General features: G+C 58.3%; 12 protein-coding genes across 12 annotated transcripts; 7 read left to right on the forward strand and 5 right to left on the reverse strand.

The window, feature by feature from the left end:
- The first annotated feature begins 495 nt into the window (after positions 1–495).
- B0I36DRAFT_22576 (uncharacterized protein) lies at positions 496–1,315 on the forward strand. Its single transcript, XM_046149071.1, has one exon. It carries the CDS (start codon positions 640–642, stop codon positions 1,126–1,128), a length of 489 nt encoding a protein of 162 aa, XP_046019422.1. The 5' UTR covers positions 496–639; the 3' UTR covers positions 1,129–1,315.
- A 327-nt stretch (positions 1,316–1,642) lies between these two features.
- B0I36DRAFT_22587 (mitochondrial inheritance component MDM10) lies at positions 1,643–3,498 on the reverse strand. Its single transcript, XM_046149073.1, has 2 exons — positions 3,421–3,498; positions 1,643–3,373 (listed from the first exon to the last, which is right to left on the reverse strand). The coding sequence occupies exon 2, from the start codon at positions 3,216–3,218 to the stop codon at positions 1,800–1,802; it is 1,419 nt and encodes a 472-aa protein (XP_046019423.1). The 5' UTR covers positions 3,219–3,373; positions 3,421–3,498; the 3' UTR covers positions 1,643–1,799.
- Positions 3,499–3,700: 202 nt separating this feature from the next.
- B0I36DRAFT_261096 (mitochondrial carrier domain-containing protein) lies at positions 3,701–5,474 on the forward strand. Its single transcript, XM_046151132.1, has 2 exons — positions 3,701–4,298; positions 4,370–5,474. Exons 1-2 carry the CDS (start codon positions 3,830–3,832, stop codon positions 5,302–5,304), a joined length of 1,404 nt encoding a protein of 467 aa, XP_046019424.1. The 5' UTR covers positions 3,701–3,829; the 3' UTR covers positions 5,305–5,474.
- Positions 5,475–6,099: 625 nt separating this feature from the next.
- On the forward strand, positions 6,100–8,937 carry B0I36DRAFT_22665 (uncharacterized protein). Its single transcript, XM_046149087.1, has 2 exons — positions 6,100–7,124; positions 7,184–8,937. Exons 1-2 carry the CDS (start codon positions 6,259–6,261, stop codon positions 8,739–8,741), a joined length of 2,424 nt encoding a protein of 807 aa, XP_046019425.1. The 5' UTR covers positions 6,100–6,258; the 3' UTR covers positions 8,742–8,937.
- Positions 8,938–8,957: 20 nt separating this feature from the next.
- Positions 8,958–10,978, reverse strand: B0I36DRAFT_22653 (uncharacterized protein). The gene is made up of 2 exons (XM_046149086.1): positions 10,034–10,978; positions 8,958–9,964 (listed from the first exon to the last, which is right to left on the reverse strand). The coding sequence occupies exons 1-2, from the start codon at positions 10,847–10,849 to the stop codon at positions 9,107–9,109; spliced, it is 1,674 nt and encodes a 557-aa protein (XP_046019426.1). The 5' UTR covers positions 10,850–10,978; the 3' UTR covers positions 8,958–9,106.
- Positions 10,979–12,018: 1,040 nt separating this feature from the next.
- Positions 12,019–12,555, forward strand: B0I36DRAFT_392302 (uncharacterized protein; the record flags this gene model as incomplete). The annotated part of the gene is made up of 1 exon (XM_046161431.1): positions 12,019–12,555. One exon carries the CDS (start codon positions 12,019–12,021, stop codon positions 12,553–12,555), a length of 537 nt encoding a protein of 178 aa, XP_046019427.1.
- Positions 12,556–13,116: 561 nt separating this feature from the next.
- On the forward strand, positions 13,117–15,271 carry B0I36DRAFT_233279 (amidase signature domain-containing protein; the record flags this gene model as incomplete). The annotated part of the gene is made up of 3 exons (XM_046149221.1): positions 13,117–13,263; positions 13,356–13,530; positions 13,596–15,271. The coding sequence occupies 3 exons, from the start codon at positions 13,117–13,119 to the stop codon at positions 15,269–15,271; spliced, it is 1,998 nt and encodes a 665-aa protein (XP_046019428.1).
- Positions 15,272–15,608: 337 nt separating this feature from the next.
- Positions 15,609–17,308, forward strand: B0I36DRAFT_282275 (uncharacterized protein). Its single transcript, XM_046151506.1, has 2 exons — positions 15,609–16,429; positions 16,527–17,308. Exons 1-2 carry the CDS (start codon positions 15,827–15,829, stop codon positions 16,920–16,922), a joined length of 999 nt encoding a protein of 332 aa, XP_046019429.1. The 5' UTR covers positions 15,609–15,826; the 3' UTR covers positions 16,923–17,308.
- B0I36DRAFT_22684 (mitochondrial carrier domain-containing protein) lies at positions 17,199–18,942 on the reverse strand. The gene is made up of 4 exons (XM_046149088.1): positions 18,633–18,942; positions 18,473–18,520; positions 17,637–18,345; positions 17,199–17,522 (listed from the first exon to the last, which is right to left on the reverse strand). Exons 1-4 carry the CDS (start codon positions 18,694–18,696, stop codon positions 17,366–17,368), a joined length of 978 nt encoding a protein of 325 aa, XP_046019430.1. The 5' UTR covers positions 18,697–18,942; the 3' UTR covers positions 17,199–17,365.
- An 895-nt stretch (positions 18,943–19,837) lies between these two features.
- Positions 19,838–20,563, reverse strand: B0I36DRAFT_312686 (uncharacterized protein; the record flags this gene model as incomplete). Its single annotated transcript, XM_046152534.1, has 1 exon — positions 19,838–20,563. A coding segment is annotated over exon 1 (497 nt), but the record flags the coding sequence as incomplete, so codon positions are not given.
- A 1,380-nt stretch (positions 20,564–21,943) lies between these two features.
- Positions 21,944–23,955, reverse strand: B0I36DRAFT_233624 (WD domain-containing protein; the record flags this gene model as incomplete). Its single annotated transcript, XM_046149242.1, has 2 exons — positions 21,944–23,680; positions 23,752–23,955. 2 exons carry the CDS (start codon positions 23,953–23,955, stop codon positions 21,944–21,946), a joined length of 1,941 nt encoding a protein of 646 aa, XP_046019432.1.
- Positions 23,956–26,410: 2,455 nt separating this feature from the next.
- B0I36DRAFT_371612 (uncharacterized protein) lies at positions 26,411–27,319 on the forward strand (the record flags this gene model as incomplete). The annotated part of the gene is made up of 1 exon (XM_046160027.1): positions 26,411–27,319. The coding sequence occupies one exon, from the start codon at positions 26,411–26,413 to the stop codon at positions 27,317–27,319; it is 909 nt and encodes a 302-aa protein (XP_046019433.1).
- Between the last annotated feature and the right edge of the window lie 321 nt (positions 27,320–27,640).

A 27,640-nucleotide genomic window follows, 5' to 3' on the forward strand; every position in this document is an offset into this window, starting at 1 on the left:
GGGCGGACCGCCGCAACTGGAGCTGGGTGTGGGCATCGAGACACGCAGAAAGAGAGGACCTTGATGTCCAGAGCGGAGGAGAAACTCTGCTGGGCCCACCGCCGCCAGCTAGCGCCGCTGGACCTCCGTTCCGCTTTCTCCTTCATCCATGGATCTTATCGGCACAAGTGGGACCGAGCTTGCCTTCCAACTTTGAGCCAGAGCGGAAGTTGCCAGCAGCATGCCGGAAAACGTATGGTCCGCATACCAAGCCCAGGCACCACGGCTGTGCAAATGTTTTGGTATATGCTCTTGTGCAAAACGAAAGTTTGGTGGTTGGAGGGCCAATGTGTGTGTATGTGCGTGGTGTGATTTTCGCTTAGCCTGCAGGCTGCTTGCTTGCTTGCTATTCCTGGCAGCCCAGCCCCTGCCGCCTGGCCGGACAGGCTGCCGAGACAGCAGGCCCGCCAGGCTGGGCGAGCTTGTTGCGGACAAGCTACTCTTGGTACCGCATTGCCGGCCTTGGCTCGTCACATACGGGCTTCCTCATCGCGAGCTCTTTCCAAGACGAGCCAAGGACCCCGGCGAGCCACGCAACATCCTGGCTCCGTCTGCAGCAATCGTCTCGCTCATGTGTTGCAACCCAAGGTTCACGTGGGCATGACGCGGTCGTGGGCGCAAGAGTCTGCATGTGCTCGGGTTACTGAAGGGCTGGCTGGCCATCAAGGTCCTCACGACAAGCTAGCTCCCGCACGCCCGCAAATCACCGGCGCCCACCATCCCGCTGCTGCGGCGCTCGACTCCACCCACTCGACGTCAGCCCTGTTCCTCATGTCGATACATGTGTGGTGGTCCTCGACCACGGATTCGCTGTCTATGCCAGCACCTCGTGGCCGTTGTGTAGACCACTCACGAGCTTGCTTCCACCACGGCGCATACCTCTGCAATGTCTCGGGCGTTACGCTGCAGCTTGGTCATGCCATAGTGTCCCGCAGTAAGTGCGTAGTGAACGAGTATAGTGCCCTTAAGTCGCCGGCAAACGACATCTCGCTCTTTCGGTGGACCCGTGGCCCTGTCCAGTCTCGTCAGGAATGCAGCCTCGAGCCATGGGACCCTGCTTTTGGGTCAGCGGCGCCGCCCTCGCATTAGTTGGTTCGGAAAAACGCTCACGACTAGATCAGTCACCGAGGACCGGCCGTTTCAGGCCCCAATCTCAAGCGCTAATTTGAGTGGCCATCAAGGTCTTCATAACGGCTTAGTCGGCATGGGTCGACACTTGAGCACTCATTCCTGCGACACCTGAGCCGGACACTTCCATTGCAGAACGGGTTGACACAGAGAACGAAGCGACAAGCTGTCACGCGGCACAAGGGAGACCCGACTGGCTGCAAAGTGCGGCATGATCAACAGGCAGGATCGTCCAGACGTATGCATTATGACAAGCATGACCAAGAGACTGCCTCTGTTGTATCCAAGAGGGTGCCGGGAAGGTAGAGGCGTGTTCATAGAAAGCTGCGATCAGCATGCCTGTTTGGCAGAAGGGGTTAATATCGGATGATACTCTCTTCTTGGTAGATGCATCTACAATAATGCGATATCCCTGCATCGCAAGCGCGGCTGTAGACCAGTTTGAGGCAGGTGGCTGCGTCAAACTTTGCCTAAGCAGGGAGGGTGGCCGCGCAAGTCTATAGACTATGCTCGGAGACCCCTGGGCGCTGCCGCTGTGCATGCGGATCGTCGGGTCTCGGCCTCCTGCAAGACCAGGCTGATGGTATCAAGTTGGGTTTTCGTGTAGGCCAAGGCTTGTAAGATTGGCGCGTTCAGGAGGAAAATTGAACCTCTAATCCCAGGTTGCGAAACGGCGAGTCGGGCCGCCTCAGGTCAATGCTGCTGCCGAGACTGAAAAGTAGAGATTTTATCCTACCCTCCCAAAGCAGCCCGACGCGGAAGTGTTGATCGAGGCGTGCTTTAAGGACGCCGGCGTAAGGGTCTTCGAACGTGTCCGCACCAGGGGCCGGCATGCTTTCTGCATCGTCTAGACGCCATTCCAGCTTGGCCTGGAAACTCCTTTCTCGGGGCTTGACTGACTTGACGGTCGGACCAGCATCGGCAGCCACTGGTTCCTTCAGTGGTGAGGCGATTGTCGGCTCGTCCAGCTTCCATTCTAATTTTGACTGGAAGCTTCGTTGTGGTATCGTGGGCGTAATAACCTTGACATCATCTTCGGATTCCAGATTTTGCCACGCAGATCGTTTCCTCCATAGCTCGAGTCCAACGGCATAATCACTCTCGTAGCTATATACGTTGAAACTTGTGCGTGTCGCAAGCGAGCAGTTTTCCCCGGCCATGACGGCATAAGTCCAGCTCATGTTGCCCATCAGCGGGTTAATCGTCATCGTGGCCGTAAGAGGTGTGCCTTTGTGCCGCGGTAGTGTTGCAAATCGCACGCCGAGGCTCATGCCACCAGACTTGTTTAATGTGCCGTAGTAGAATTCGCCGCCCGCGCTGAATCTACCATAGATGCGGTCTCGCTCATTGTTGCTGTTGTTATTGTGGTTTGATCCTTCCTCGACCGGGCTTGGAACAAGGTCCGTGTCCGCAACGTCACCCCCAAAGTTGTATAGCCCACGAATGCCTAAGAGCCCTCCATCAGTGGATGCAAGCCCCTCCACGCCGTACCGACCAGTATCGTACTGTAGCATGCTCAACACCGTCCCGCCGTTTCGGAGTGACTGATCAGAGACCGCACTCATCTGCATCTGTAAGGTCGGCGATATTCGCTTCACAAACAGTGCCTCGAGCATAGACCTCGGCAAGTATAGGCGGCCATATGCCAGAGATTCAGTGTCCATAAGATTGAAACCTGACCACGAGTTCACCTTGGTGGCGGTGGCCTCGAGGCTGCTGTCAACCTCATGTCGTGGGAGCTCGGCTAAGGTTCGGTAGCCCTTGAGAACCGTCGATAGTGGGATGCGGTCGCTCTGAGCGACAGTGTCGTTCAATGGCACCGACGAGTAGAGGTACGATATCGAGCCGTCGACAACTCCAATAGTGCCAAGCTGGTATGTGGTTGCGAACTGGGGAGTCGCGAGGGAACTGAGAGTCAAACGCAGACCACGCGGTGTCGGGAAGTTGAGAAGCGCATCGGAAGTGGCATTGAGGGTCGAGTATGAGCTCTCACGATTCCAGCCAGTTGCCGAGTAGAAGGCGGACTGGATGTAGTCCATGAACTCGCGCATGGTCGAGCCAGGTTGCGGATTGTCGGCTACGCCGAGACCGCCGGCCAGGGCAAAGCAAACTCTGTGCTGCTTGCTACCGTCAGCTCATGAGGTCGGCCGAGCTAGCTAGGTACCTGGGCAGATAGTCGTGCCGGCACACGCTGAGTGGTTGTTTGCTGCTCGAAGGTCAGTCGGGCGTCGTGGTTTGTCAATGTGAACGTACCGATGGCCCACTAGATCCTCCCGAGGTCAGCTTGTAAGACCCTGGGGCTGGAGCTTCCCTGGCCGTTGCGGGTGCATGTGCCTGGCGTGGATGGAGCTGCCCCTGCCTGAGCTCCAGCTGGCTTGTGTTTGACAGGAGCTTTCGATCGTGGCGTTGTGGCTGAGAATGACGTCTGTGTGGCTGATACTTGGCTGGCGGGGCCTGATTCTGGAGGACCCGTGCCTGACAGCCTTGAAGTGCCCATGTGGTGGAGCCCCGGCGCGAGAAGGCCCGGGTTGCGGCGGCCTCACGACGACCAGCCGGAAGCGAGGTCATGCGCCAAAGAGCTTTCTCTCACCTCCATTTAGACAAGATCTTGGTCGTCTGCGCTCTTGGTTGACTGATCAACTCAAGATGACTCTCGGCAGCCATGACGCCTGGCCGCGATGACTTCGATGCCGGCTTCCCAAACGCCTCGACAGGCGTACTCCCCGTCCTCCCCAATGGCGATGGCGCCGGTGTGCCACGCAACAACGCCGCTACCGCCGCCTCGGCGGCTGGCGTACGCGCTCTGAGCGCTCAGGCGATTGCCTTTTACTTCCGCGCACCCGTCAAAGCTTTCTTTCGCACGCGGGTCGACTATCTGGCTTATGCGAGAAGTGTGCACCAGGCGCAGTTTGCGGCGCTGGCCCAGGCTGCGGCCAGCGAGCACAACGCGTCGAGATTCTCAGTCGGCCTGAAGCACACTTGGATGTGGATGCGGGGCACCACACCAGGTCTGCTCACTTCTGTCATCCAGCAGCACGGCTGGCGTGTGGTGCCGGACCAGATACTACCTCCCCTCATTGCCAACGTCACCGTCGGCGCTGTGCTCTACACATCGTATTTACACATACTGGGTAAGCAAGCATACACACATCCCAAAGCCATGCGCCGCCTTGTCATAGTCAACCGGCTCACATCATTTCAGGAAACCTCCATCCCGAGTCTGGCCGCTCAACAAAGCGGGCATATCCGCCCCCCGAGCCTAGTCAAACATTCACAGCAGGCCTCCTTGCTGGCAGTCTTCAGAGTCTAGTCGCGGCGCCGCTTGATGCCATACAGGCGAGATATGACCATCGCGATGTCCTAGGCACCGCTGGCAATGGCAAGCCCAGGAGTATGTGGGCTTTCAGCGCGGAGAAACTACGCGAGATTGGCGTTCGCGGCGTTTTCGCAGGCTGGACGCTGTCTCTCACCAAGGACAGTCTGGGCAGTGCCGTATTCTTCAGCACGTTTGAGTACGTCAAGGCACAGAGCTACTACAAATTTGTGCACTGGTACTATGGTGAACTGAGCGAGGACATCGTCAATATCCTTGCCCGGAAACGACCGACAGACAAGACTTCTACATCAGACGACATCGCCATCTACGATGAGGACAGCAAGCACAGTAGCAAGAGGAAGAAGAGGAACACGACCGTCATTAGACCTCACTATGCGATAGAGCCTGTTTTCTTGCTTTTTGCAGGCATGAGCGCATCATTCGCACAGCAATTCGTTTTACATCCCCTTACGCACATTCAGGTCCGCCACTGGGACCATCTCGAAGACCTTGACGCCAAGGTCAACCGCCTACGCGACTCCGCCGCTGCCGACCCAAACAAGCCACACCGACGATTCCGCATGCTGAGAGCATACTACCGGGCCTACCAGGAAACGTTTGCGTGGTGCAAGACTGAAGCTGCACGCGAGGGCTTGGGCGTGACCAAGTACCTCTATCGAGGCTTTCTGTGGAACACCATTCGCCAAGTACCCAGCACCAGCGCAGGCCTGATCATATTTGAGCTCGTCCGACGGAAGTATGGCATGGGCGGCGAGGAAGTCAGGATATCGGGTGACAAATACGACATCTTGCTACATTAAGGGGTTCCTGGCTGTAGCCTTTTCGTGGCCAGCACTTCTGGCGTTTGGAGGTATACCAAGGGATTGATATGATTTCCGTGACGCGACCACGCCTCTCACAAGACTACATCTCGTAGCATTTTGATTATACCGCTACATAGACTATGAATGCATCACTGCTTGTCCTTTTGCTTGATACCAGCGGCCAGATTGTGTTGTGGACTCGTGCACCAATGGCGATGCAGGCACCCCTGAATTCTAGGTGCGCCTTGCGCGTCTGAACTCTCTTTAGACCCTTTGCGCAGCACTAGACTCCGGCGATAAGCAGTGCGCTAAGGGAGGGGTTCTGCGAGGCGGCGCTGTCCCAGCACAACGTGGGCACGCCGTGACGCCTCTCCAGATCTTCAGGGACCCAAAGGTGGGGTAAGGCGGGCACACCTCTGCCATCCTGTCACGCGGAACCTTGCCATCGTCTTCTGCGTAGAGGATGCCTAAACGGACCTGGGGGAAGGCAGTACACCGGGCTCGGATGAATTCCAAGGCTCGCCAAACCCTTGTGAGAACGTAACGCCCGGCAGCAGTGTGCACCAAGTCACAGCATCGTCCATTCGTTCGCCATCGCCGTCCACGACTCAGCCAAGGACTAGCGAAGCTCATGACGTCACAATAAGGTAGCCAGGCACCGGTGATGCATGTGTGCCTGCCAGAGAGTGCTGCTGCTGCCTCGGGCTATTGTTGACACTCCATCAAACTGTAACTCGTTGGCAAGACAGGCCCCATTCCAGCAGCCAATGTGTTTATGGGACTATACACAGACCACAAAGAACCTCCCCCATATTCGAGTTTCGTCAGTGTTGAAGTTCTGCCTACGCCCATTCCGAGTCCACTATCCCAAGACCCGGAGAACGTGGCTACTCTACACGCATCGATCAGGCGGGCAAATTCTGGACCTTTCAGCCTCGCTCAGCAGGCGTCATGGCTCCCCAGGGGAAACAGCTGTCGGACCGGCAGCTCAGCGCCCTGTTCAACATCCTGGTCCACCACGAGACCTACTCTGAGGTCGAGAAGTTCAAGGATACGATAGGGATCCAGGGCTATGGCTACCCTTTCGTCGATCAGGTCTCACCGGGAAATGACTCCACGCACGATGCCGCACTCTCACACTCACCACTCCTACAACTGCTGCTGACTAGCTTCGTGCTCTCGGCCCCTGGCTTCCGCGACCTGCCTCCCGAGTTCTGGAGCGTCAAGTTCAAGGGCATGATGGAACGTTTTGGCAAGGCGAACCTGTCCGAAAGCTACGACAAGGGCACGTTGGGTACCAGGAAACGGCTGGCCTGTGCTGCCACGGTCATCCATGAGGGCGTTACCCGGGGTCTTCTTGCTGGGATTCCCCATGGCGAGAAGAAGCCAGATCTGCACAAGAATTACGACCTTGCTTCAGCAACAGACATTACGGAGGCGTATGAGGATGCCCTGACGGCACTCATCCACGATGATCTGGTCAAAGAGCTGTTTGACCACTTGGCGACTACGGCGGACTTCGAGTCGCACTCACCAGCCGTGAAGGGTGCGATGGACTATGCAATCATACATGTAGCGACACTGCTGCACTACATTTTTGTGCTTTCCGCCGAGGGTCCATATCTGGTCAAGATGGTCGAGAATATCCACGGCCTCATCCCCTACAACTTGATCAGGCAGACCCTCCGCGTCGGAAACGCGGCGACAATGATCAACGGCATGGCCAGGTTGTTCCTGGCGAAGATGGGTATAGGAGCCATGACCAACTGGTTCGGTCTGACCAAAGATGCGAGCGACGGCATGAACTTGATGCAGCGGTAAGGTCACTCCCGAATCCAAGCCTCTATGTTGGATAAGTGCTGACTTATGATCCCAGGATAATCTCAATGGTTTTAGACTGGGATGCAAGTGACTTCCGCAAGGCGGCCGCGCGCATCAGGAATGCAGACGGCCACGTCAACAGCCAATACCTAGATGCCATTGACAAGCACATCCAGGCATCAAGAGAACAGCAAGAAGAAGTCCGCGAGAAGAGCATGAGGGGGAACAGGTCCATCATCGTGGCCATCTTGGAGTCGGCCGATCTGGATGTGCCGGAGGATTTCTCAGCCGAGGACCACCAGCAATGCCTGGATTACTACGCCGCGAAGCTCGCCGTGTGGGACCGCGAGGTGACCATCAAAGCGACCTGCGAGCAGAGCCCAGACTATATCACGGGCATGGTCCGCGACAGCATCAAGGCGTTTGAGCCGATGCTGCGGAGCGTCCATGACAATGTCGATCTCAAGAAGCTCATCAGTGCAGCGGAGAATTTCATGAACGATGCGATTGCTGTGGCAAAGTGCCAGTCGCCCGACAACCGACAGAACAAGACATCCAGCAAGGCCAGATCTGCGCCTAGCAAGGCAACCGTCGACGACTATGTGGCGCTTCTGCACAGGCACAAGGAGGGTTTCATGTATGACTACCTTCACAACGTGGCCAAGTCGTGTCCGGATATCAGGGACATGTGGTGCGCGTGGATCTCAGATATCGTCAAGATCTTCCGAGACACTTACGAGCCTGGCTCGCAGTGGCAAGTGAAAAAAGATACAACTGAACCATCAAACTCTGAAAGAGACAGGAGGGTTTCCGCGGATTCCAGCGACGGTGTCGGTCGCATGAGCGACGACCTCCAAACACTCTTCGCACAAGCCCCCGCCTCGAAGCAGACCGGTATCATCTCCGCCATTGACGAATACATAGAGTTTCTCGATGATCTAGAGGAGATTTCCAATACGCGCATGCAGCGTCTCATTGATGAGAGCGGCAACATCAGCACCAGCGGCACGCCCAGCACCACCAGTACATCATCCCAACCCGGCGCGACGGACACAAGCGCCAAAAATACAGCAAGCCGCCGCCGCCGCGGTGGCGGCGGCAACATGGCTGGACCAGGCGTCTACCTTGCCATGTTTGAGCACCTGCTCAACAACACACCGATCACGCCCGACACGCCAACAGGGCCACCGCGCAGAGGCAAGGACGTAAAGTCGGAGCTCGGCCACGGCAAGACCGAGGCGAAGACCGGGCCTGCTGGTCCTGGTGCTGCAGACTCCCAGAGCACCCCAGAGGGTCGGGACACGCCTGGGAAGACACCAAGCATTCGGTCCATCTCCTCGTCCTCTTCAAAATCATCATCAGCAGCAGGATCGTCCAAGAAGAAGGCCGGGCGACCTCAGGGCAGCAAGGCTGGAAGCACGACAAACACGAGCAGCGCTGCTGGATCCGGCGGTGCGAGCGGCAGCGAAACGTCGAGCATCACGAGCAATCTCACCCCTGAGCCACCTGACGTGAGCGTTGTCATTGACGCGCTCGGTGGTGGGTTCCAGAAGCTAGTGGCAGAGATATCGCTCAGGAGTCTGCCGCCTGCGGCGAGGGGCGAGAAAGAGTAGCAGTTGTTTGGGTGCAAATATCGGGTGCGCGGGGGGATCGATGGTCTAGTGATTTCTCATTATGGGGGTGTGTTCGAATAGAGTGATGGACTGAGCGGAACTGACATCTAATGGTCTTGCCTGTCCTCTAGTACACAAGCAACAATAGTAAGAGATGTGTATGTGTATGTGTATTATCATCAAGAAACGCCATACCAAATGATACACCTGCTCTGACCCAGAAAAGAACAAATGGAAGCAATCCCTTTCATGATGCTCAAAGTCACCCGCTTCCTGTCCCATGAGTGACATCATCCCCTCCTCATAAACTCAAGACCACGGCTCTGGTCAAGACACTTGACAACCTCTCTGAACGAGCCTTTAGATCACGCCGCACCTGCGTTGAGCGTCGTCATTTCATAGTCGCGATAACTGCCCGTGTCCGCGGGGTCGCCCTTCCACCTGAACTGCCTGATCTCGACTTTCCTCCCGTCGCCACCGCCCTGCTTGGCCACGCAGTACACCCTGCGCCCTTGATTCGCCACCATGCTCGCAGGGCCCGCACAGTCGGCCATGCTGTCGACGGCGGCTCCGCTCGTCCAGCTCCCGTCCTTGAAGTACGTGAGCAGCACCTCGTCTCTGTCGGCGTCCGGGTCGGCCGTGAGCACGCTGAAGCCGAGCGGCAGGAACGACGAGTCGGTGTCGTTGTTGCCCGTGCTGAAGGCGGCGATGGCCGTCCGGGGCCCGACGCCGCGGGGCAGGTTGTTGCCGTTCCAGCCGCCCTCGGGCGTGCGCCGGTCCCAGATGAGCTGGGCCAGCACGCCGCTCTCCTCGCGGTAGAAGATGCTCAGCGAGCGGAACTGCGTGTCGGTGTTGTTGCCTCCCGAAGGGCGCGCCATGGCAATCGCCATGGCCATGGTCGTGTTGTCCGCGGCCTTGGCGATGCCCTGGCCCGCCGTGCCCAGCGCGGCCCACTGCTTCCCCGGGTCCAGGCCTGCGGACTGCAGGGAGGCGTCGGCGCGCTGCCAGATCAGGTACGACCATACCGGGCAGGACTGGTCAAGGCATTCCCTGCCGTAGGAGACGATGGACGAGCCCGGGGCGGCGGTATACAGGTCCGATGCCGGGGCCTTGTACCATTTCGACGCGGCCTTGACGGCGTCGTCGTTGGTGACGAGCTCGTCGTGGCGTGCGGACTTGAGGACGCCGTTGGGCGCAAGCCAGTAGAGGTGCATGATGCGGGACTGTTTTGGTACAAAATGTCAGTTGGCATTTACAAACCTTGCCGTACCCCGGGAGTCCAGATTACCGACCTGTGTGTCAAAGTACGTGTCTAGCGATATCGTCGTCCCCAGCGCAATCTCGTCGAGCTTGATGGCGTTGGTCTTGCCGTCCGCGACGACAGAGACAACCCACTTGGACACGGACGTGTTCCACGACGACATGTAGAGCGCGCCACTGTTGACCTGGTAGATGACCATGTAGTTGTCGTTGCCGTACTGGTCGGTGAAGTTGCTCGACGCGAGCCGCGTCCCCGGGTACACGGCCAAGGGAGCGTCTGTTGGCTCTGGTGGCTGCACCGGGTTCGCCCCCGCGTTGGGATCACCGGAGGATGATGATGTGCGGGAGCCGAGAGCACCGCCAACGCCACCGCCCACTGCAGCGACCACGATGACGACCGCCGCGGCGAGGAGGATCCAGAACAGCTTCCGCCTCACGCCGCATATCCTCCGCTCGGGCCCGGCTGCTGCTCCTAGTTCCGCCCCTCCAGCTCCCGCGGATCCTGCTCCTACTCCGGCAGCGGCGGCGGCCGCCGCCCCGGGGGCATACGCGCCGCCGTCGGCCTCCTTTTTGTACACTTCGCCTCCTCCGCCGGTAGCGACTGGGTGGGAATACTCTGGAGTTGCCGCATGTGTGTAGTGCGCGTACTGGGCAGCGGTCGGGTTGGCGGAGTGGTCGACCTCTGGTAGCGTCGAGTAGGCCGAGACCTCTGGGTACTGGCCGTTCTGGACGCTGCTGTCGTGCTCGAGAGTGCTGTACGTCTGGGCTCCCGGCGACGGTGTCGCTGTCGCCGAGTAGGCCGTGTGCGGCGACCCGTACTGGTGTTGCTGGTGCTGCTGGTAGGCCATGACTGGTGGATTGTCCGAGCCAAGATGTTGAGGACTGGTCTCACGACTGCCTCAGAGCCGTAGCATTGGAGAAAGACCGGGACAGGAAACAATGGAGGGAGCGAGAGGGAAACAGCCCACCGTTGCCTAGCACAGGTCAAACACGGGACTAGAAAGACAGGCAGGCGGGCAGGCGGTTGCCACAACGTGCGCAAGCGCTGACATCCCCCACAGCAGACATCCAAGACCATCCTGGGATCATCATTATAATCATCTGGAATCACCCAATCTGGTGGGCTTGGAGCCCAGTAGCAGTGGAGCTTCTCCCGAATGGGCCTGTAGGAACGGGCGGCCAAGACGGGGGTGGCGGCAGGGGATGCCATACCAGGTTGCACATACATACAGTAGCGAGTAGTACGCGGTCAGCATCGCTCTCACGGCTGCGGCGCGACGCAAGCCAGCCTCTGTGGTGGTCTGACTTATTGTTCTAGCGGGGGGGGGGGGGGGGGTGAGGCGCAGTTCCGACGATCTCTCTGCTGGGTTACCAAAGGCCCTGGTGTAGGGCAGTCTCGTCACTAACTGCGGTGCACTGCAGTATTGCTTCAATCAATCAACAGACTTTGTGTCGGTATGGTCAGTGTATCCAAGGTGAATGAACAATGGAGGCACAACCAAGCTTAAAACCTTGTGTCAGTTAATTGCACCGTTTACGCGCGAGGTGGAGGTTACTTTGGTTAGCGGCGGGATGAGGCGCCACTAGATTTCGCCGTGGGTAACCAAGAGGAGGCGCCTCGTGCCTGGTCCCCAAACCTCCACTTCTCCCATGCGCTGCCTGCCCTGCGCCACCTGTGTGAGGTCCCTCTGCTTCGTAAGGAAGCACGCCCTAAATTCATGAGATGTTGTGCCTGGCCCCTACGAGGCGGTCGCTGGCGTGATTGACTGCTTCTCTGACCTTGGCAGCTTCCAAGTCGCGGCCAAGTCCTGGCCAAGCCGTCTCAGAACAACGCCCACGAGTCCATGCGTCTCGCTGACCAATTCCGCAACAGGCAAAAGGGGCAGCATGGAGACCTATCGGAAAACTTGCCTTGCCAGTGGCCGGGCAGGGCTGAGGCGCATATGGCGCCCGCCATCCGCCAAGGGACACCCTGGTCGATTGGAGCGCACTTTTCTCCAGCAAGATTAGTCACGTCATGCCTGGTTTCCTGCTGTGCTCATTGGTGTCGTTGATCCCCTTTCCAAGTCCTTGTCAGCACTGTCAGAGCCTTTGCGACGACAGCCATGAGGTGCTGGCTTTTGCCAGAGCTGGTAATCCACCCACGAGAGCTCCAGCCAGCTGTCACCGCCCGGAAACAACGGGCGCTAATTTCAGCCATGTCAGCACTCGTCCGACTGGTCGCAGTGGTGGCGTCTCGCCATCTGTTCATGCTTATTACTTGAAGGGCGGTGCAGAAAAGAACCCGTCAATTATGACTAGAAAAGCCTGGCCGCATTCTCCCAGAGACGAAACGCTACGCCGCAGTCTCAATTTGGCTACTACTCACGACTCTGAAAATTCCACAGTCTTCAGTGTTACTCTGGCCTCCAAGCATGGACGACGTGCATATGCAGGTCATGCAGCGGGCGTGCCGCCGAAATCGCAGAAATCGGAGCCGGGCTGCTTATCAGCAAGCCCCCAGCGCTACGTCATGACTTGCTTCCACAGCCGCGCCGCCACGGTTCAGCTCTGACGCAACGCGATGAGCAGCATTCGTCCAGACAATCGGACTGGCATTATGAAATTGTCGCCAGGCTCAATTGCCTGCGCATGTTGATATAATTGTCTCGAGACAAAGCCTGAAATTGCTCCATTCACCCATCAATCCATCCAAGGACCGAATTGCAATGGCTGTAATTCGGGTCGGCCCTGCCAATGCCCGCAAAAGCGCCTCCCCCGCAAATGAAGCGATGGACCTGATTGGCGCGCAGCCGCGCATTCCTTAAATCCAGGAACAAAACATCCGTTCTCCGCAGCTCAGCTGCTGTTAGTGTCGTGCCCTATCGGGGACCAAAGCCGTTCGAGCTAGCACTAGCAGAACATTGTTGGGATTGTGCAAGCCCAGCCTGGCCAGTTTCCCATGGTTCTCTCTGTGTCGTCGTCTGGTTGTGCTGCGGAACGCCGTTGTCTCTCCCCAATTGTCCCACCATACGCTCCAAATCTCGGCTCCTTGCTGGGCGGTTTGAAGATTTGCCGTCCTTCCCTGGCCAGGTCACAATATCTTCAGTGAAACACAGTCCACCAAGGCACGGCCATGGTCGCAATCACCAAGACAGCCATTGGGGCTCTCCTCTCCGCACTCGCGCGGCCAGTCCTGAGCGCAACGGCAACGGCAATCCGTGATCTTGGACGAACTGTGGACGTGGGGAATGTTACGTACTATCTCCCTGGGACGCCAGAGGTGTGTTTTTCAACACGTGATAATTTGCCTTAGAGTCTCGGCGCGTACCTCCAGACTAAGCAAAGTTCTTTCCCGTACAGGTCACTCTACAGACGACGGCAAAAGGACAGCAGGGGCTCTTTGGCCTGTCACCTGACACTGTTCATCTCGTGCCAGTCACTCATGTCGTCCTTAACAGCAGCAGCGAATCTGACGAGCAGTCTCTTGACGCCATTTTTGAAAGCTACGGTGCCGCGGATGATGTGTGGAGTACCGCATTCAGCGAGTGTAAGTGGACATTGATGTCAAGTGGAATCTCACCGTAGTAAGAAGCCATACTGAAGGCGTGCCAGATGTACTTGTGACGAACAGCAGCACAACCTCTCCTCCGTCGATGGGCAGCAATGAGTGCAGCCCCAGCATCATTTACACAAGTGACTGCTCGACCCTTGGAGGAGCTCACAACTCGCTCGCGCCAGGGCCATACTTCGTCCAGGTCTCGCCAGGCGGCATCCTTACTGTCTATAAAGCGTACCGCGTGTACGCCGACAACGCAGGAGCGTTCTACTACGGCGTCTACCAGAACCACGATGGATCCTTTGACGTCCTGTCGTCTGCGTCACCACTGACCAATGGTGGCGGGGCCGCAGCTGTCGCCGTGCCGAGCAGGCTATACTTCCCCGCTCCTTCGGTAGAGAAGCCGCTCTCGGGCGTCCGCGTGGGTGTCAAGGACCTGTACGATCTCAAAGGGCTCAAGACGTCTGGTGGTAGCCGGGCGTGGTTCGAGCTATACGAGCCGGCGAACGCGACGGCCAAGAGCATACAATACCTGATTGGTTTGGGAGCTGTGGTTGTCGGCAAAACACGGACTAGTCAGTTTGCTAATGGCGAGGCGCCAACTGCGGACTGGGTCGACTTCCATGACCCGTTTAATGCGCGAGGCGATGGCTATCAGGATCCGTCGTCTTCGTCGGCTGGGGCCGGGTCCGCCGAGAGCAACTACGACTGGATCGACTTGAACATTGGGTCTGACACGGGCGGTTCTGTGCGCGCGCCTGCGGCGGTCGGGGGTGTCTTTGGCAACCGCCCGAGTCAGTATGTGATGACGCTCGAAGGGGTAATTCCGATGAGCGCGTCCATGGATACCCCGGCGTACGTTGCGCGGTCCGCAGCTACATTCGCAGCATGGGGGAAGGCATGGTACGGAGCCGGGAACGCCTCACTGCGGTCGTACCCAGAATTCCCCAAGAAGCTCATCTACCCAATTGATACGCCGGGCCTTAACACGACCGAATACCCGTCGCCAGGCTTCTTTCCAACCTCAAATGACGAGGCGCAAGCGCTCTACGACAATTTCACCGCGGGACTCGAGGCGCTGCTCGGCACAGAGCGCACCGTGTACGACTTCTACACGGCGTACAAGGACGCCAACGGGCTGTATCCCGTGGACCAGCTCGGCTCCGTGTGGAGCATGATGACGAGCTACGAGCAGTACCACAACGTCTTCTCGCGGCTGTCTGCGGACTGGGCGGTCTCCCACGGCGGCGATATGCCGTACTTTGACCCGCCAGTGCGACTAAACCGCGACTATGGGCGCAACACGACGGCAGAGACGTTCGCCCAGGGCGTGGCAAACAAGACCGTCTTCAAGACCTGGCTCGAGACCGAGGTGCTCGTGCCCGAGCACGACTCGGCGCACTGCTCGTCCGCGCTGCTGATCCATCCGATCTGGCCGGGCAATCCGTCCTATCGGGACAATTACCCGGCGGGCAGCCCTGAGGAGGTCGGTATATACTTTGGGTGGAACCAGTACAGTATTAGCCAGCTGGGTGGGGTGCCGGAGGTAGTACTGCCCATCGGTCAGGTCAAGTATATGAGCCGGGTGTCTGAGACAGAGAAATGCCTGCCGGTGGCGGTGAGCATAAACGCTGCGGCCGGGTGTGATTTTGTGCTGTATGATCTCGTGGAAGCGCTGGCGGAACGGGGCGTGATATTGAAGGAAGTCAAGACTGGGCCGGCGCTAGTGTAAGTGGTTGTGGCCACAGACAATTCAAATCTAGAAGCCGACCAATATCATTCTTTGGATATTCTTGTGGTTCATGTCGTCGAGGCGTTGCCGCGCAGAGAACTCTAGTGAAGACAATGCACGAAGGATTATTTGTGGCCGTTGGTCCACTTGGCTTGGTGAAAGAAAGCAAGTCATGATTGGCGGCATGTCTTGCCCATTTCAGGGACTTCAGGAACTCCCAGGCACAACAATAGCTCCCCCGCACTCGGCCGGCAGCTGCCCCACCTTGAGGCTGTTGCTGTGCGGGACACGCGGGCGGGGCCACGAAACACCACCCTGGTCCTGCCCAGGCACCCCTCTGACCGCTGACGACACCTTCTCTGTATTACCGACCTTTCTATCTCTCATTCTTCGATTTTGCCAAAGACAGAAACAGCTGCCTGGAGCTGGTCTTCTCCAATTGGCAATCTCGCAGGCTTCCGGTTCCCCTGTCACTGTTATATCCTCCCAGTGCACTCCCGAAGCTCCCGTCCACCTCACTCTCAACGAGCCGACACTTCCCACCGGCTCGCCAACATGCAGTCCGGCATCGCCGCCTCGAAGGAGCTCGTCTCCGAGTTCAACAACCTGCTCAGCGATAGCTCCGCGTTCGCCCTGGTCGTCACAATCGCCAACGAGGCCCTGACGCCCGTCGCGCTCGTGCCCGCCCCCGCCTCGTCTTTCTCAGACAACCTCTCCGCGCTCTCGCCGCACATCAAGCCCAACGAGCCTCTCTACATCATCCTCCGCCGCTTCGACACCGTGCCACGCCTGAGCGCCGTCACCTACGTCCCCGACATTGCCAAGGTCCGCGCCAAGATGCTCTTCGCGGCCACGCGGCTGACCCTGACCCGCGAGCTGGGAAGCGAGCACTTCCGCGAGTCGCTCTTTTGCACGCTGCCCGAGGAGCTCACGGCCGCGGGCTTCGACAAGCTCGACCGCCACGCCGCCCTCGACGCCCCGCTCACCGAGGAGGAGCGGACGCTGGGCGAGGTCAAGCGCGCAGAGGCCGAGGCCGGTGCGGGCACGGGCGTCAGGGAGATCCACCTCAGCAAGAACATGAACATGCCCATCAGCCAGGAGGTGTTGAACCGGCTCGGCGAGCTTGCTCGCGGCGAGGGAGAGGGTGTCGTCATGATGGTGGGTTATAAATCCAAACTAACATCCTGAAAACTCTTCGCTCCCGGGCACGGTGAACCAGAAAGACTAACGGTACTGCGAAATCCCCTCCTCACAGAAAATCAACCGCGAAACCGAGACCGTCGAGCTCGCCCCCAGCACTGGAAGCAAGCCCTCTACAGTATCCGACCTCGTGAGCGCAATCTCCAAGACCGAGCCGCGCTTCACCTTCTGGCGCTTCACGCACACGCACGGGGGCGCCGAGTCGAGCCCGGTCCTCTTCTTCTACACCTGCCCCGCCGTCGCGGGCAAGGAGATCAAGTACCGCATGATGTACCCGCTCATGAAGCGCGCCGTCATCACGGCGGCCGAGAAGGAGGCCGGCGTGCAGGTTGAGAAGAAGTTTGAGGTCGAGGAGCCCGAGGAGATTACCGAGGAGTCGGTCCTTGCGGACCTGCACCCCAAGGTCGAGGTCAAGCAGGCGTTCCGCCGGCCCAAGCGGCCTGGTCGGTAAACGAGTTGACAATTATTTCTTCGTTGGCGAGCGAATGATTTGCTGGAGCCCTCCCGGGATGAGGTGTTCGGCAGCATCGTACTAGCACGAATACCTATAGAAAACTGCATTCATAACCCGGCCAATAGAACACAGACAGTATGAGCATGGCAGTTTTTGCGGATGTGTATATATGCTTTCCCGATGCTCATCGCTATGTTCTTGGAAAAATGGTATCAACCCTCCCGAGCCCAATCCAAGGAATGGTATACACTTTGTATATACAAGGTCAAAAAATATGCGCCGCCCTTTTTTCGGGCCTCTCTCCCTCCTTCTCTGCGAGATAAAGCATCGGAGCTCATTCCTAGTTCATTCCAATCAAGCACCTGCTGTTTCCCTCTCGAGATCCCACCCGCCCACGCCCCAATTTTAACTCGGCAGCTGAAGCAAGTCGGTCCGTTTTTTTACTCCTCAAACTGCCCGCCAGACTTGAGGCTCGGCTTGGTCTTTTCAATCTTGTCCCTGAGGAACTCGTAGACGGTAAACGTGACGGCCTGACCGGGGGCGACGCGCATGACGCGCGGGGTGATGCCCTTGTAGAAGGCGTGGAAGCCTTCTTGCCTGTTGGTTTTAAAAAGCGGGTCAGCGACAACTTCCCCGAAAGGCTGCGGACCCGTGGGATTTAGGAGGGTGACGACCCCCAAAGCAAAAAAAAAAAAAAAAAAAAAAACTTACTTCCACATGTCGCCCATGATGTTTGTGATGCGCTGCAACGCGCTGACGCCCGGCTCGGCCACACTCCTCTGGAGCCTCGTCTTGATGGTGTCGATGGGGGCGTTGGACATGGGGCCCATGGCGCCGCTGACGAGGCCGCAGAGGGTGGTCTGCCAGTTTGGCAGGTTGCCGCCCTCGTACTGGGGCTGCTGGCGGTACAGCGTCTCCTTGAAGTAGGTGTAGGCGGTGAAGTTGACGGCCTGGTTGGAGCCCTGGCGCAGCGCGGTGAGCGACACCCCGCGGTACAGCGCGCCGAAGCCTTCCTCCTTCACCACCGTGTACACGGCGTGCGCGGCGTTGCGGTACTTGGGCACGTCGAGGGGGTCCGCCATGCTGTGGTGCTGCGCCTGCAGGCGGATCTTGATGACCTCCATGGGCGTCACTACCGCCACGGCCTCGGTCACGCCCGCCGCTAGCCCTGCCACGAAGGTGCCCCGCCCCGTGATGACGCCCGTTTCCTTGTCCGCGAGCATCTGCTTGTACGCCTCAAACGAGGTGAACCGGATCGCCATCTTGGGGATGATGCCCGTGAAGACGGCCCCCAGGCCCTTGTACAGGCCCAGCGGCGTCTCGCGCTTGACAATCTCGGCGCCCGTCTTGAGGAACCCGCGCTTCGGGGCGCCTGGTTGCCGCGCGCGCCTGGACAGCTGCATGCGCACCTTGATTGTGTCTGCGAGGCCGCAAGCATGGGGGTCAGAATTTTTAAGTTTCCAGGATTTGCCGCGGTTCTTGCTTCTGCTGCTGCTGCTGCAGGATTTACACCGAGGGTTGGAGTTTCTTCAAGGACGACGGCTTACCTAGAGGATGGCACACGAGGGCCTCCATCATACCAGCACCACCACCCGCTGCAAATTGTCAACTCGTGGTTAGCTTCCTGCTGCTTTTCCCCTTTCCCAAAAGTCGCGGACTTGTGCATGCCCCCCCCTTCCAACAAAAATAAAACCGCCTGTAGCTTACCGATCAGGTTGGTCGCCGCCGAGGCGGGCTTCTTGCCATCTTTGCCGCCTACTTTTGTAGCCATTGTGGACTTTTATGTGTGTGAGACGCGGGCCGGAAACTCTGCTGTTATATATGTATATATAATGCTCGGAGGCGAGCTGTCGGCCGGATGTCTGTCCACAATCCCAAGCACGGAAGAAACGATGCTTCCTTTTTCGAATTGTTCGAAAGAGCTTCTTGCGCCGAGCCGGAAGCCAAGATCGCCCACGGTCTGTGTAGCCGCGGCAGTCGGACAAGCGTCAGGTGCAGAGACAGTGGGACACCAAGGAGAGCGGCGGCGATGACAAGCGAGGTCGACGAAGAGAGGAGAGGAGAGTAGAGTAGAGGATAGGGGAGCAAGAACAAGGAAACGAGAGGGACAAGACTAGCAGCAGGGCATTCTAGAAGCAAGAGCAGCAGCAGTAGAAGGGGGAGGCGGCAGTAGGCACGAGCCGGGGACGGGCAAAGTATATACTGGACGGAGCACGGGGAAGCTGGGCCAGGCTCAGAGAGGGCAGAGAGGTCCGACCCGCGGCTACGCTCGCCGACACGCACGCTCAAAGTGTATCCCGTAATTAGCTGGCGGGTTCAGGGACGGGGACGGGGACCCAGACCTGCCATGGGAGGTAGGTAGAGTCAAGCTAGGCTGGCTGGCTGGGCGGGAGTGGGCGTGCCATGCGCTCGGCGGACCGGAGCTCTCCCCAGCGTGCTGGCCTGGGCCCCGTCCGTCCCTGCTCGGCCCTCAAATACCCGCCGCCCCGGAACTCCTTTTGCTGCTCTTCCGAGCTCCTCCCTCGCGGATGTGTCCTCGGAACATGGGGAACTGGTGGCACATTCGCCCGGTCGCGAGAAGGACCTTCTTCATGGTAGGCAGACATTGGCAAGCACAAGCACATGCGCGTGACAACAGCAGCCAGCCCCGTTCATGAATCAGTCAGGCTCGGATCGGCTAAGCTGGAGCTTAAGCCGACTGGCGCAGGACAAGCCGGTATCGATAAGCCTGCCTGCCTGGTGACGTCGCGGTTCGTGCTGTGGTGGTGGTGGTGGTGGTGCACCTGCATGGGGATCGGGCTGCATGCAAATCTCGCCTTTGCCGAGGGGACAACCGAGCTTGTGACAATTGCGGGGCACGCACTCGTTGCTCTGCTCGGTGGTGCCTTCTTCCCCACGATTCTGCGCCAGACCCCAAATTCCCAGAATGCGGAGGATTCCGGAACCGGAGCAGCGTCAACCTGAGGACGCCCATGACAACTTGCATACAAACGCCAGCACCTCATCATTCACATTGCCCATTACTCCCTGTACACATAGGACCGAGGCTCTGGCCAGGATCCCACACCGTGTGGACATTTGGACCAAAATCTGAGATCAGCCACAGAAACCCGCCTGCGTGACACCTGACTGGTCGTCGTAGACTGACTGGCCATGCTCCAGAATCCCAGACTCTGCTGCCCAGCTGACACCCAGCAGCGCCCACGGATCGAATTCCGCAGTGGGCTGAAACACAAAGACAGGATGCACGACATCCAGACTCTTTCGTTCTCAAAGGCCCCCTGCCGCCAATCAGTCGCTCGCGCCCAAGCGGGTAGCGCGTCTCCCATTCCCAAGCACATTCCTCGATACCATTGTACTCTTGCAGCTTCCGACAGCCGAGGCAAAAAGAAAATGTCCTGTCCTGGCAGGACATGCGTGGACTTTGAACAGAGAGGCGCCCGCCAACCCGGACAGGGAGCGGAAGACTCCCGCCTCCCTTTCTTGCAAGAGGTCTTTGACACATGGGGAATCTTCATCACCCTTTGACTCAGAATGCCGATCTAGAAAACACTCCTCCCGGTGCCGGAGACGAAGCGAGAGAGAGAGAGAGCCCCCAGGGCTAGCCGCAGCAGCCTTTCCCCCCGCGTCGGCAAACCCACCCGTTGCATGTGTCAGTCCACCCTACTGCAGGCGTGCCGGCTGTTGCTGTTGATATTGATGTTTGTCTCACTCATCACATGTCAAAATGAACGGCCATGCGAGACCATAAACCGTGGCGGGGCGCCCTGGCGGCTTAACTTTTTGGCATCACCTGAGAGCCCAGGCCAACTGTGTGTCGTCATAATTGAGGGATTCCCACGCCGCTCGCTCCGGAACTTGCCCGCTGTCTCTGGCTCATGCGTGCACACACACATACAGAGAGGAGCTATTTGGAGGGTTTGCCGATTGGGCGTGTCGAGCTGAGCTGACCTGGCCTAAACTGTCCGCAGCATAGTTTCGTGAATTTCACATGCCAAAAAAAGAAGAAAATGCCGGCCGTATCCCCGTTCACCTCAGGAAAAAGAGCCACAAGTCGTATTCAGATACCAAGCAGAACCACACTGCGCAAAGGCGCCGTAGTATGAACCCCGGGCATCAGAGGCAGCAGCATATACCTGAAGTAGGCAAAGTATCGTGCCATCACTTGTCAGATGGTGGTCCTGCCCACAAGCAAGTGCCACGCAAAGGACGAACGGGATCTTGACCCCAGATCTGGGGGCGTGGTGGTCGTCAAGGGAGCGGTAATCTTTCCCGACATCGTGGCGAGGTGAGATGAAGGCATGGATTTCCCCAAATGCTTGAGACCCTGGTGGGTTGGACATAAGCGTCCAAGAGTAGAAGCCAGGGCCCAGATTCTGGGAGGGCAGATAGAGATGGAGGGCGGCCCGGCAAGCATGCGTGCGTGCATGCATGCGGGAGGCTTACACATATGCCACACAAGCTTCCGATCAAAGTTGCATTTCGCAGATGAGGTGTCACCCCCCTTGCCGTTCGAAGCCATTCAGTACATGCACATACTATATATATATATCACCTGTGGCCATACGGAAAACAAGTGCGAGCATATCTTCTCTCAATTCCATAATGCTACGTGACCAACTACCACGTAGCACGCAATTCTAGCACACCGTCCCGCCCGCGAAGTACGACGACCCTAACGACGCAAAGCGCCGCCCGCAAACGAGAGAAAGACACCAAACGAGAATGAAATTGACAACCCACGAAAGCAAAGGCCGCCTCAAGTAACGAGTAGACATTCCGGAAACGCCTTGTCGCATATACCTCCGCCAGGTATGCGAATAATGCCAGCCCCCAAAGGTAAAATAGTACGAGGAGGGGAAGAACTCCAGAGGCTTGCTTGTGTGATATAAATCCATAAACTGGAGGAGGGAAGGACCACAGTCTCCGTGTCCCTTTGTCCGGACCAAAAAAAAAGAGGAAATGCAAAATGGCGGCCGGGGGCGATACCTAGGGACCGGCAAACGAGTGAAAGAAGCTCACGAGGGTGTGCCGCGCTCCTCGACGTGCGAGCCGCTGTCGGCAAATGAGTACAGACGAACCTCGCCATCCTCGCCGCCGCTGGCCATTCGCGCGTCGCTGAGACCGACACAGGTGACGGGACCGGCGTGGCCGGTGAATGTGCGCTCGCACTTTCCGGCCTTTGGCTCCCAGATCTTGACGGTGGCATCGTTGGCGCCGGTCACGAAGCGCAGCGTGTCGCCGCTCAGAGCCCAGATGCCTTCAACGTGGCCAAAGAAGGGGCGAAGGGTCTTCCCGGTAGCGGTATCCCATAATCGCATGGTCGCGTCGAGAGAGCCGGTGAGCATGAACCGGGGGGGCAACTGTCTCGTGGGGTCGTTCTCAAAGGCCGGGCCATATGCGGCGCGCTCCTCATTGACCGCCGTGGTGTCGTTCGACGCACTGGGAGGGGGCGTGTTGCTGCGGGGACTAGCTACGGTCGCCAAGTCAACCTCGTTGCCGTGCTCGTCCTCAAACTCGAAGTCGTCGGGTAGGGGCAAGACCTGCTGGACCTGGCCGACGTGACCCTCGTAGGTCTTAATGACCTTGCATGTGTCGAGATCCCACATCTTGACGGTGCAGTCGTCGGAAGCTGACAGGAGCGTATTGGAAGCCGTGTCCAGACGAACCTGGTTGACCCAGTCCGTGTGACCTCTGAGGGACCACGAGACGCCAGTGCGGAAGTTGAAGATCTTGATCGTCTTGTCCATGGATCCAGATGCCAGGAGGTCGCCCTCCATGTGCACGGAGACGACGCCACCTTGGTGGTCAAGTGTCTTCAGGCAGCGGCCGGTTCGCCAATTCCAGATCTTTACAGTGCCATCCAGACTGCCACTGACAAGGACCCTGTCGTCAAACTGCAAGGCACGAATGCCACTGGTGTGTCCTTGCAGTGTACGGATGACCTCGCCCTTCTCAATGTCCCAAAGCTTGATCGTTGAGTCATAAGACCCAGTGGCCAGGATGTTGTCGTCGAACTGCAGGCAGGTCACGCCGTTAGTGTGCTGCCCGCGGAAGATTTTGACTGAACAGCGTCCGTATTTCCAGTTCGAGCCGACCTTGAAGCGATCACGATAGACGTCCTTCCAAGGCCTGTAGCGACGTGCAAGTTCCTGTCCCGCTGACTCCCCGACACCACTGATGCACGCACGCTTCGAGTTCTCCTCTTCCTCATCGCTGCATGCCGAGCGTTTGCCGGGGCTGGTAACGATTGTGGCCGGCGTCAGAGGCAGGGCCGGGGCAGCAGTTGGCTCGCTCGTCGGGGCGGGGGCGGGGGCGGTGGCCGACACTCCGCTCGGTCGGATGTCGACCAGTCGTTGAGGCCGCCATTCTTTTAAGCGCTTCTTCTCGAGCTTCGGCAGGCCCCAACCACAATGCGTGCATTTCCGGTTGATGTGCTGAGTACACAGCCTGTGCCACACGATGTCGTCGCACGAGAGTGTGTTCCATCGCCGGCTCACGCGAGCGGCCTTACAGAGCGACACACAGTCGAGATAGCTGAGGACCTTGAGGGACAATTCGTCGGGCAAGGCGGCAATAAAGTCTATTTTGAGCTGCTCTCCAAGTTCTCTGGCCACAGTCGATAGCTGTGGGAAGCAGCACTGGGTGAGAATGCCCTGCAGCATCAGGTCGCGGTGTTTTGTTGGTGCGGCTGAGAATAAGGACCACACATTTGTGATGGCTTGCCGATCGGCATCTGGTAGCGTCTCGAGAGACTGTCAAGGGTCAGAGGTTTTATGTCAGCATGTCTCTGTGTATGTCTGAAGGATGTCGGCGATTGCCTTACACTTTGGATCACAGCCATCTTCGACTCGTCGGCCGCTTTCCTGCACTTCGAGTCGGGACGATGACGGTAGCAGAATTTGCTGTTGGGGTCTTTCCTTGCGCTGTTGACAATGATCCCGCTGGGTTTGCCAACAGGCGCATATATCGTGGGAATGTGCTCTCGCAGAAACGGCGTTACTGTCTTGCTCATGACGTTCTCGGGCATGGTCGGCAGCCGTGATGTCTCTCCTTCTCCGGGCCTCCTCCGGTCGCAGTTGTCGCGGGAGGGCTTGTTCCCGGCGGAAGGGTCGTCCATCGCTCTTATGGTTGTAGGATGGAGCGGTGGTGTGGGTGGTAGGGTCTGATGCTGATGTATGCCTATCGTCATGTCGCTGTTGTCCTTGGGAGTCTGGAGCGCCTGGTGAGTGCTCTGTCGCACGCTGGTGTCGTGCTCGTAGACGGCGGGCGCGTCGTGAGGTAGGATTGCCGAGCTGAAGTCTGAGCCTGTCAGAGGCAAGTGCATAGCGTAATGCAGAATCTAAAGTGGCGTACAGGCAGTGTCAGGCGACGGTGTTGTGGTCTGATGATGCGCTGGTTGCTGGTGGTTGACGGTTGATGGTCTCTGTCGATGATGAGGTTGACAGCAGGCTCGCGCGCGAGGGACGGCCTCTGCTCAAATGTCGTCCATCTGAGGTCAGAAGGTGCTGACAGGCGGGCGAGTGTGCGATTGCGTGCTCGAGGCGTGGCTCTGCGACGAGGAGGATTGGAGGTGTCCGGGGTGAGACGAGGCCTGGCCGGGCCGTGGACGAGGATGGCGAGCGATGGTGTGCTTCCAGGAGCGGATCCTCAGCAAAGGAACACTTTTTGGCTTTTGCGGAGGAGCCCCGCCAAACAGGGAGCTGCGAGACGACGGGCGATGATGTTTTGCTGGTGGATCGGGTCTCGAGTCACTAGTACTGAAGAGAGTTGTCGGGTATTGGCCGACAGAGCAAGGGGTGCTGTCCAGAGATATGGGATAGCCTACGCTCGTTTGAGGATTTCAATGTCTGCTTTGGCTCCGCTGAGGACTGGGCTGGCGTTTGCCGTCAGCACACCGCCCACTTCTTGGCCGGACCAGTCTACAGTTTGCAGTAAGAGGCTGAGCTGGAGGGTCGGAGACAACGCCTGGTGGCTGCAGGACAGACAGTGGGGCGATCACGGCGGCGACACAACACAAATGCAGGCACAGCGTCGTGCAACGACGACGACTTCGGGTCGTTGGGTCCTGGTGGCTGCCCTACAGGGAGACTGCAGTGCGATAGGGGCTCCTGTCACCGCCAGTATGCTGCTGGATGATACCATATTGTGCAATCGCGCCAGGCCCAATCGCCGCCGTGGCTCTGACTCGCCCCCAGCGTGTTGCAAGCCGGGCCGGCATTGCGTGACCGAGCGCCGGCCATGGCCCATGCCCGGCTGTCGGGGCCCGCTCTTGTACCCACGTACCCCACGATTGCCACCAGTCACAGCTGAGATCTGGCCGATTACCTAAGAATGCTCAATCGCAACGGTCGCCAATTTCGAGAGCGAGCCAATGTCCCATTTCCTATCACGTAATGCCAAAAGGACGCTATGTATCTGGTGGCTACAGTCGGGACCTTGGGGACTTGTATTGCCGTCGACAATCTTCGCAATGATTGCGCCTGCCTGCCGTCCCTCCTGCACAAGCAGACTGATGATTGTACCGGCACGGGCGGGACTGTTGTGGCACAAGCGTGAAAAAGTCTTGCAAGACTCAACTGAAGTGACGCGATTTACCTAATTGTATGTCACGGAATGCTTCGACTGGCTGGAGAGAAACCACTCAACGTTCAGCACCATGCAAGAGTTCGGCTCTTGCACAGAGATCGCCAGTGGCCACGAATGCTGAAATTTGCTGTAGGTCGCCTGAGCTTCAATCGTGCGTGCCCAGGCCAATCTCCGGTAATGTCTCCGGCAGCCCCGTCTCTGCTCTAACCTTGCGCAGAAACACTAGTGTAGTTGCATCGAAGCACGCCATCTACACGGGCGATTCGTCAAGTCAACATCAGAAACTCAATGATGGCCTCATAAGACCACAATTTGATGGCGTATCCCCACGAGGCGCCGAACCCCAGGTTTTTGATGAGCCCGGGGTTTCGTACGTGCCCCACCAGCGACTGAGATGAAGGCTTTGTTGGGTCTTCGTCTCTTCCTCACACCAAACCTTTTCACGATGTTTCTGCCGGTACATCTCCAATCCTCTCCCATGTAATTAGATTTTACTCCCGCTGGATCAGCACCAAGACACCTGGATGCCTCACGCTGTCGCATGCACGTATTGTCGGCATTTGTGCGGTCTCCATCGCGCTTTGCAAACCATGCAGCCAATTGTGAAGCACCCTCGCGAGAAGGGGAAGGATGGCCAGGAACGACCCTGAAATCCACCCTGACATCACAAGAGCCCCTCTGGACTAGACAGCTCTGGTGGCTCCGCCTCCGCACTGCGGAGGTCGGGCACGCATGCGTTCACCATGTAACAGAGACCGCCGAATTCAGTCTTGAGGCGGCACGTTGCAGCTCGGCCCAGGAGCGACAAGCCAAAAAACCAGAATACAACCAAGACTTTGAGCTTGAACTTGTCTTTTACAACCTGCCGTGTCGGTGAAGCACTATATGACAAGAAAATGGCTGCGACACGCACTCACGACGGCAAGCTGGGCATCGTCACAGGTGGCTCCCGAGGCATCGGCGCGGCCACTGTGCGGCGTCTCGCAGCCAGAGGATGTAATCTGCTGCTTGTCTACACGTCCGACTCCTCTACGGCTCCAACAAAGACTCTCTGCGAAGAGCTGACCTCCGCGCATGGCATTCGCTGTGCCTCGACGCAGGCCGACCTCTCAAAAGCCGCCGAGGCGTCTGTCAAGATTGTACAGGCCGCCAAGGACTTCTACGCTTCCTACCACGACGGCGGGGAGCTCCAAGTTGACATCCTCATCAACAACGCGGGCGTGGCGTCGAACCAGTGCCTGAACGACGAGGAGAAGGGTCCCATCGACGAGACCGAGTTCGACCGGGTCTACCGTGTCAACGTCCTGGCGCCGCTGCTGCTGATGCAGGCTGTCGCCCCGTATCTACCGCTAGACCGCTCGGGGCGGGTCGTCAACGTGTCGAGCGTGTCATCGTCCATTGGCTACCAAGGACAGTCTGTCTACGCGGGGACGAAGGCCGCTCTCGAGGCCATGACACGCTGCTGGAGCCGCGAGCTCGCTTCGCGGGCGACCGTGAATGCCGTCAACCCAGGCCCAGCTTGGGGGGACATGTACGCCGAAGCTGGCAGGAAGTTTTGGGATATCAACCAGCCCTATGTGGATGCCGCCCCGCTGGCGGCGTATGACGGCGAAGAGAATATCAAAGCGCTCTCCGGGGATGGTGAGCGCTTTGACAGGCTGGTAAGGGAGGAGATGGGAGGTCGTCGGCCTGGATTCACGGCCGAGATCGCGGGGACAATCGAGATGCTGTGCTCGGACGAGGCGGGGTGGACTACGGGAAGTGTTGTGTGTGCGAATGGAGGCATGAAGATGTCTATTGCATAGAGCTGGAGTGTTTCACCAAGCAGACGGTCAAGCGAGGAGGCAGCGTGGAGCAGATGCGGCGGAGGCAAGTTGTCCAGGCAGGTAGATCCCCGTTCGTGGTCAAGAACTGAATGGCCGCTCGAGGAATACAGGCCCCCGAAACTGAAGCCTGAAATGATTTTGCGGCCCTCTGGACTCTGAAGTCTCACCTTGATCCTTGTCCCATAAGCCTGCCCGGAGCCAGAAGATCCTATTCGAGGGTGCCTGTCGAGGCGGCCTGTCATCAGGCAGGGAGTGAGACCTGAGGCGCTAAAGCCGCCTGTGGCCCAGGCAGCTGGGTAA

Source organism: Microdochium trichocladiopsis (genome assembly GCF_020744255.1).
Source record: "Microdochium trichocladiopsis strain MPI-CAGE-CH-0230 chromosome Unknown B0I36scaffold_1, whole genome shotgun sequence".
Classification (NCBI taxonomy): domain Eukaryota; kingdom Fungi; phylum Ascomycota; class Sordariomycetes; order Xylariales; family Microdochiaceae; genus Microdochium; species Microdochium trichocladiopsis.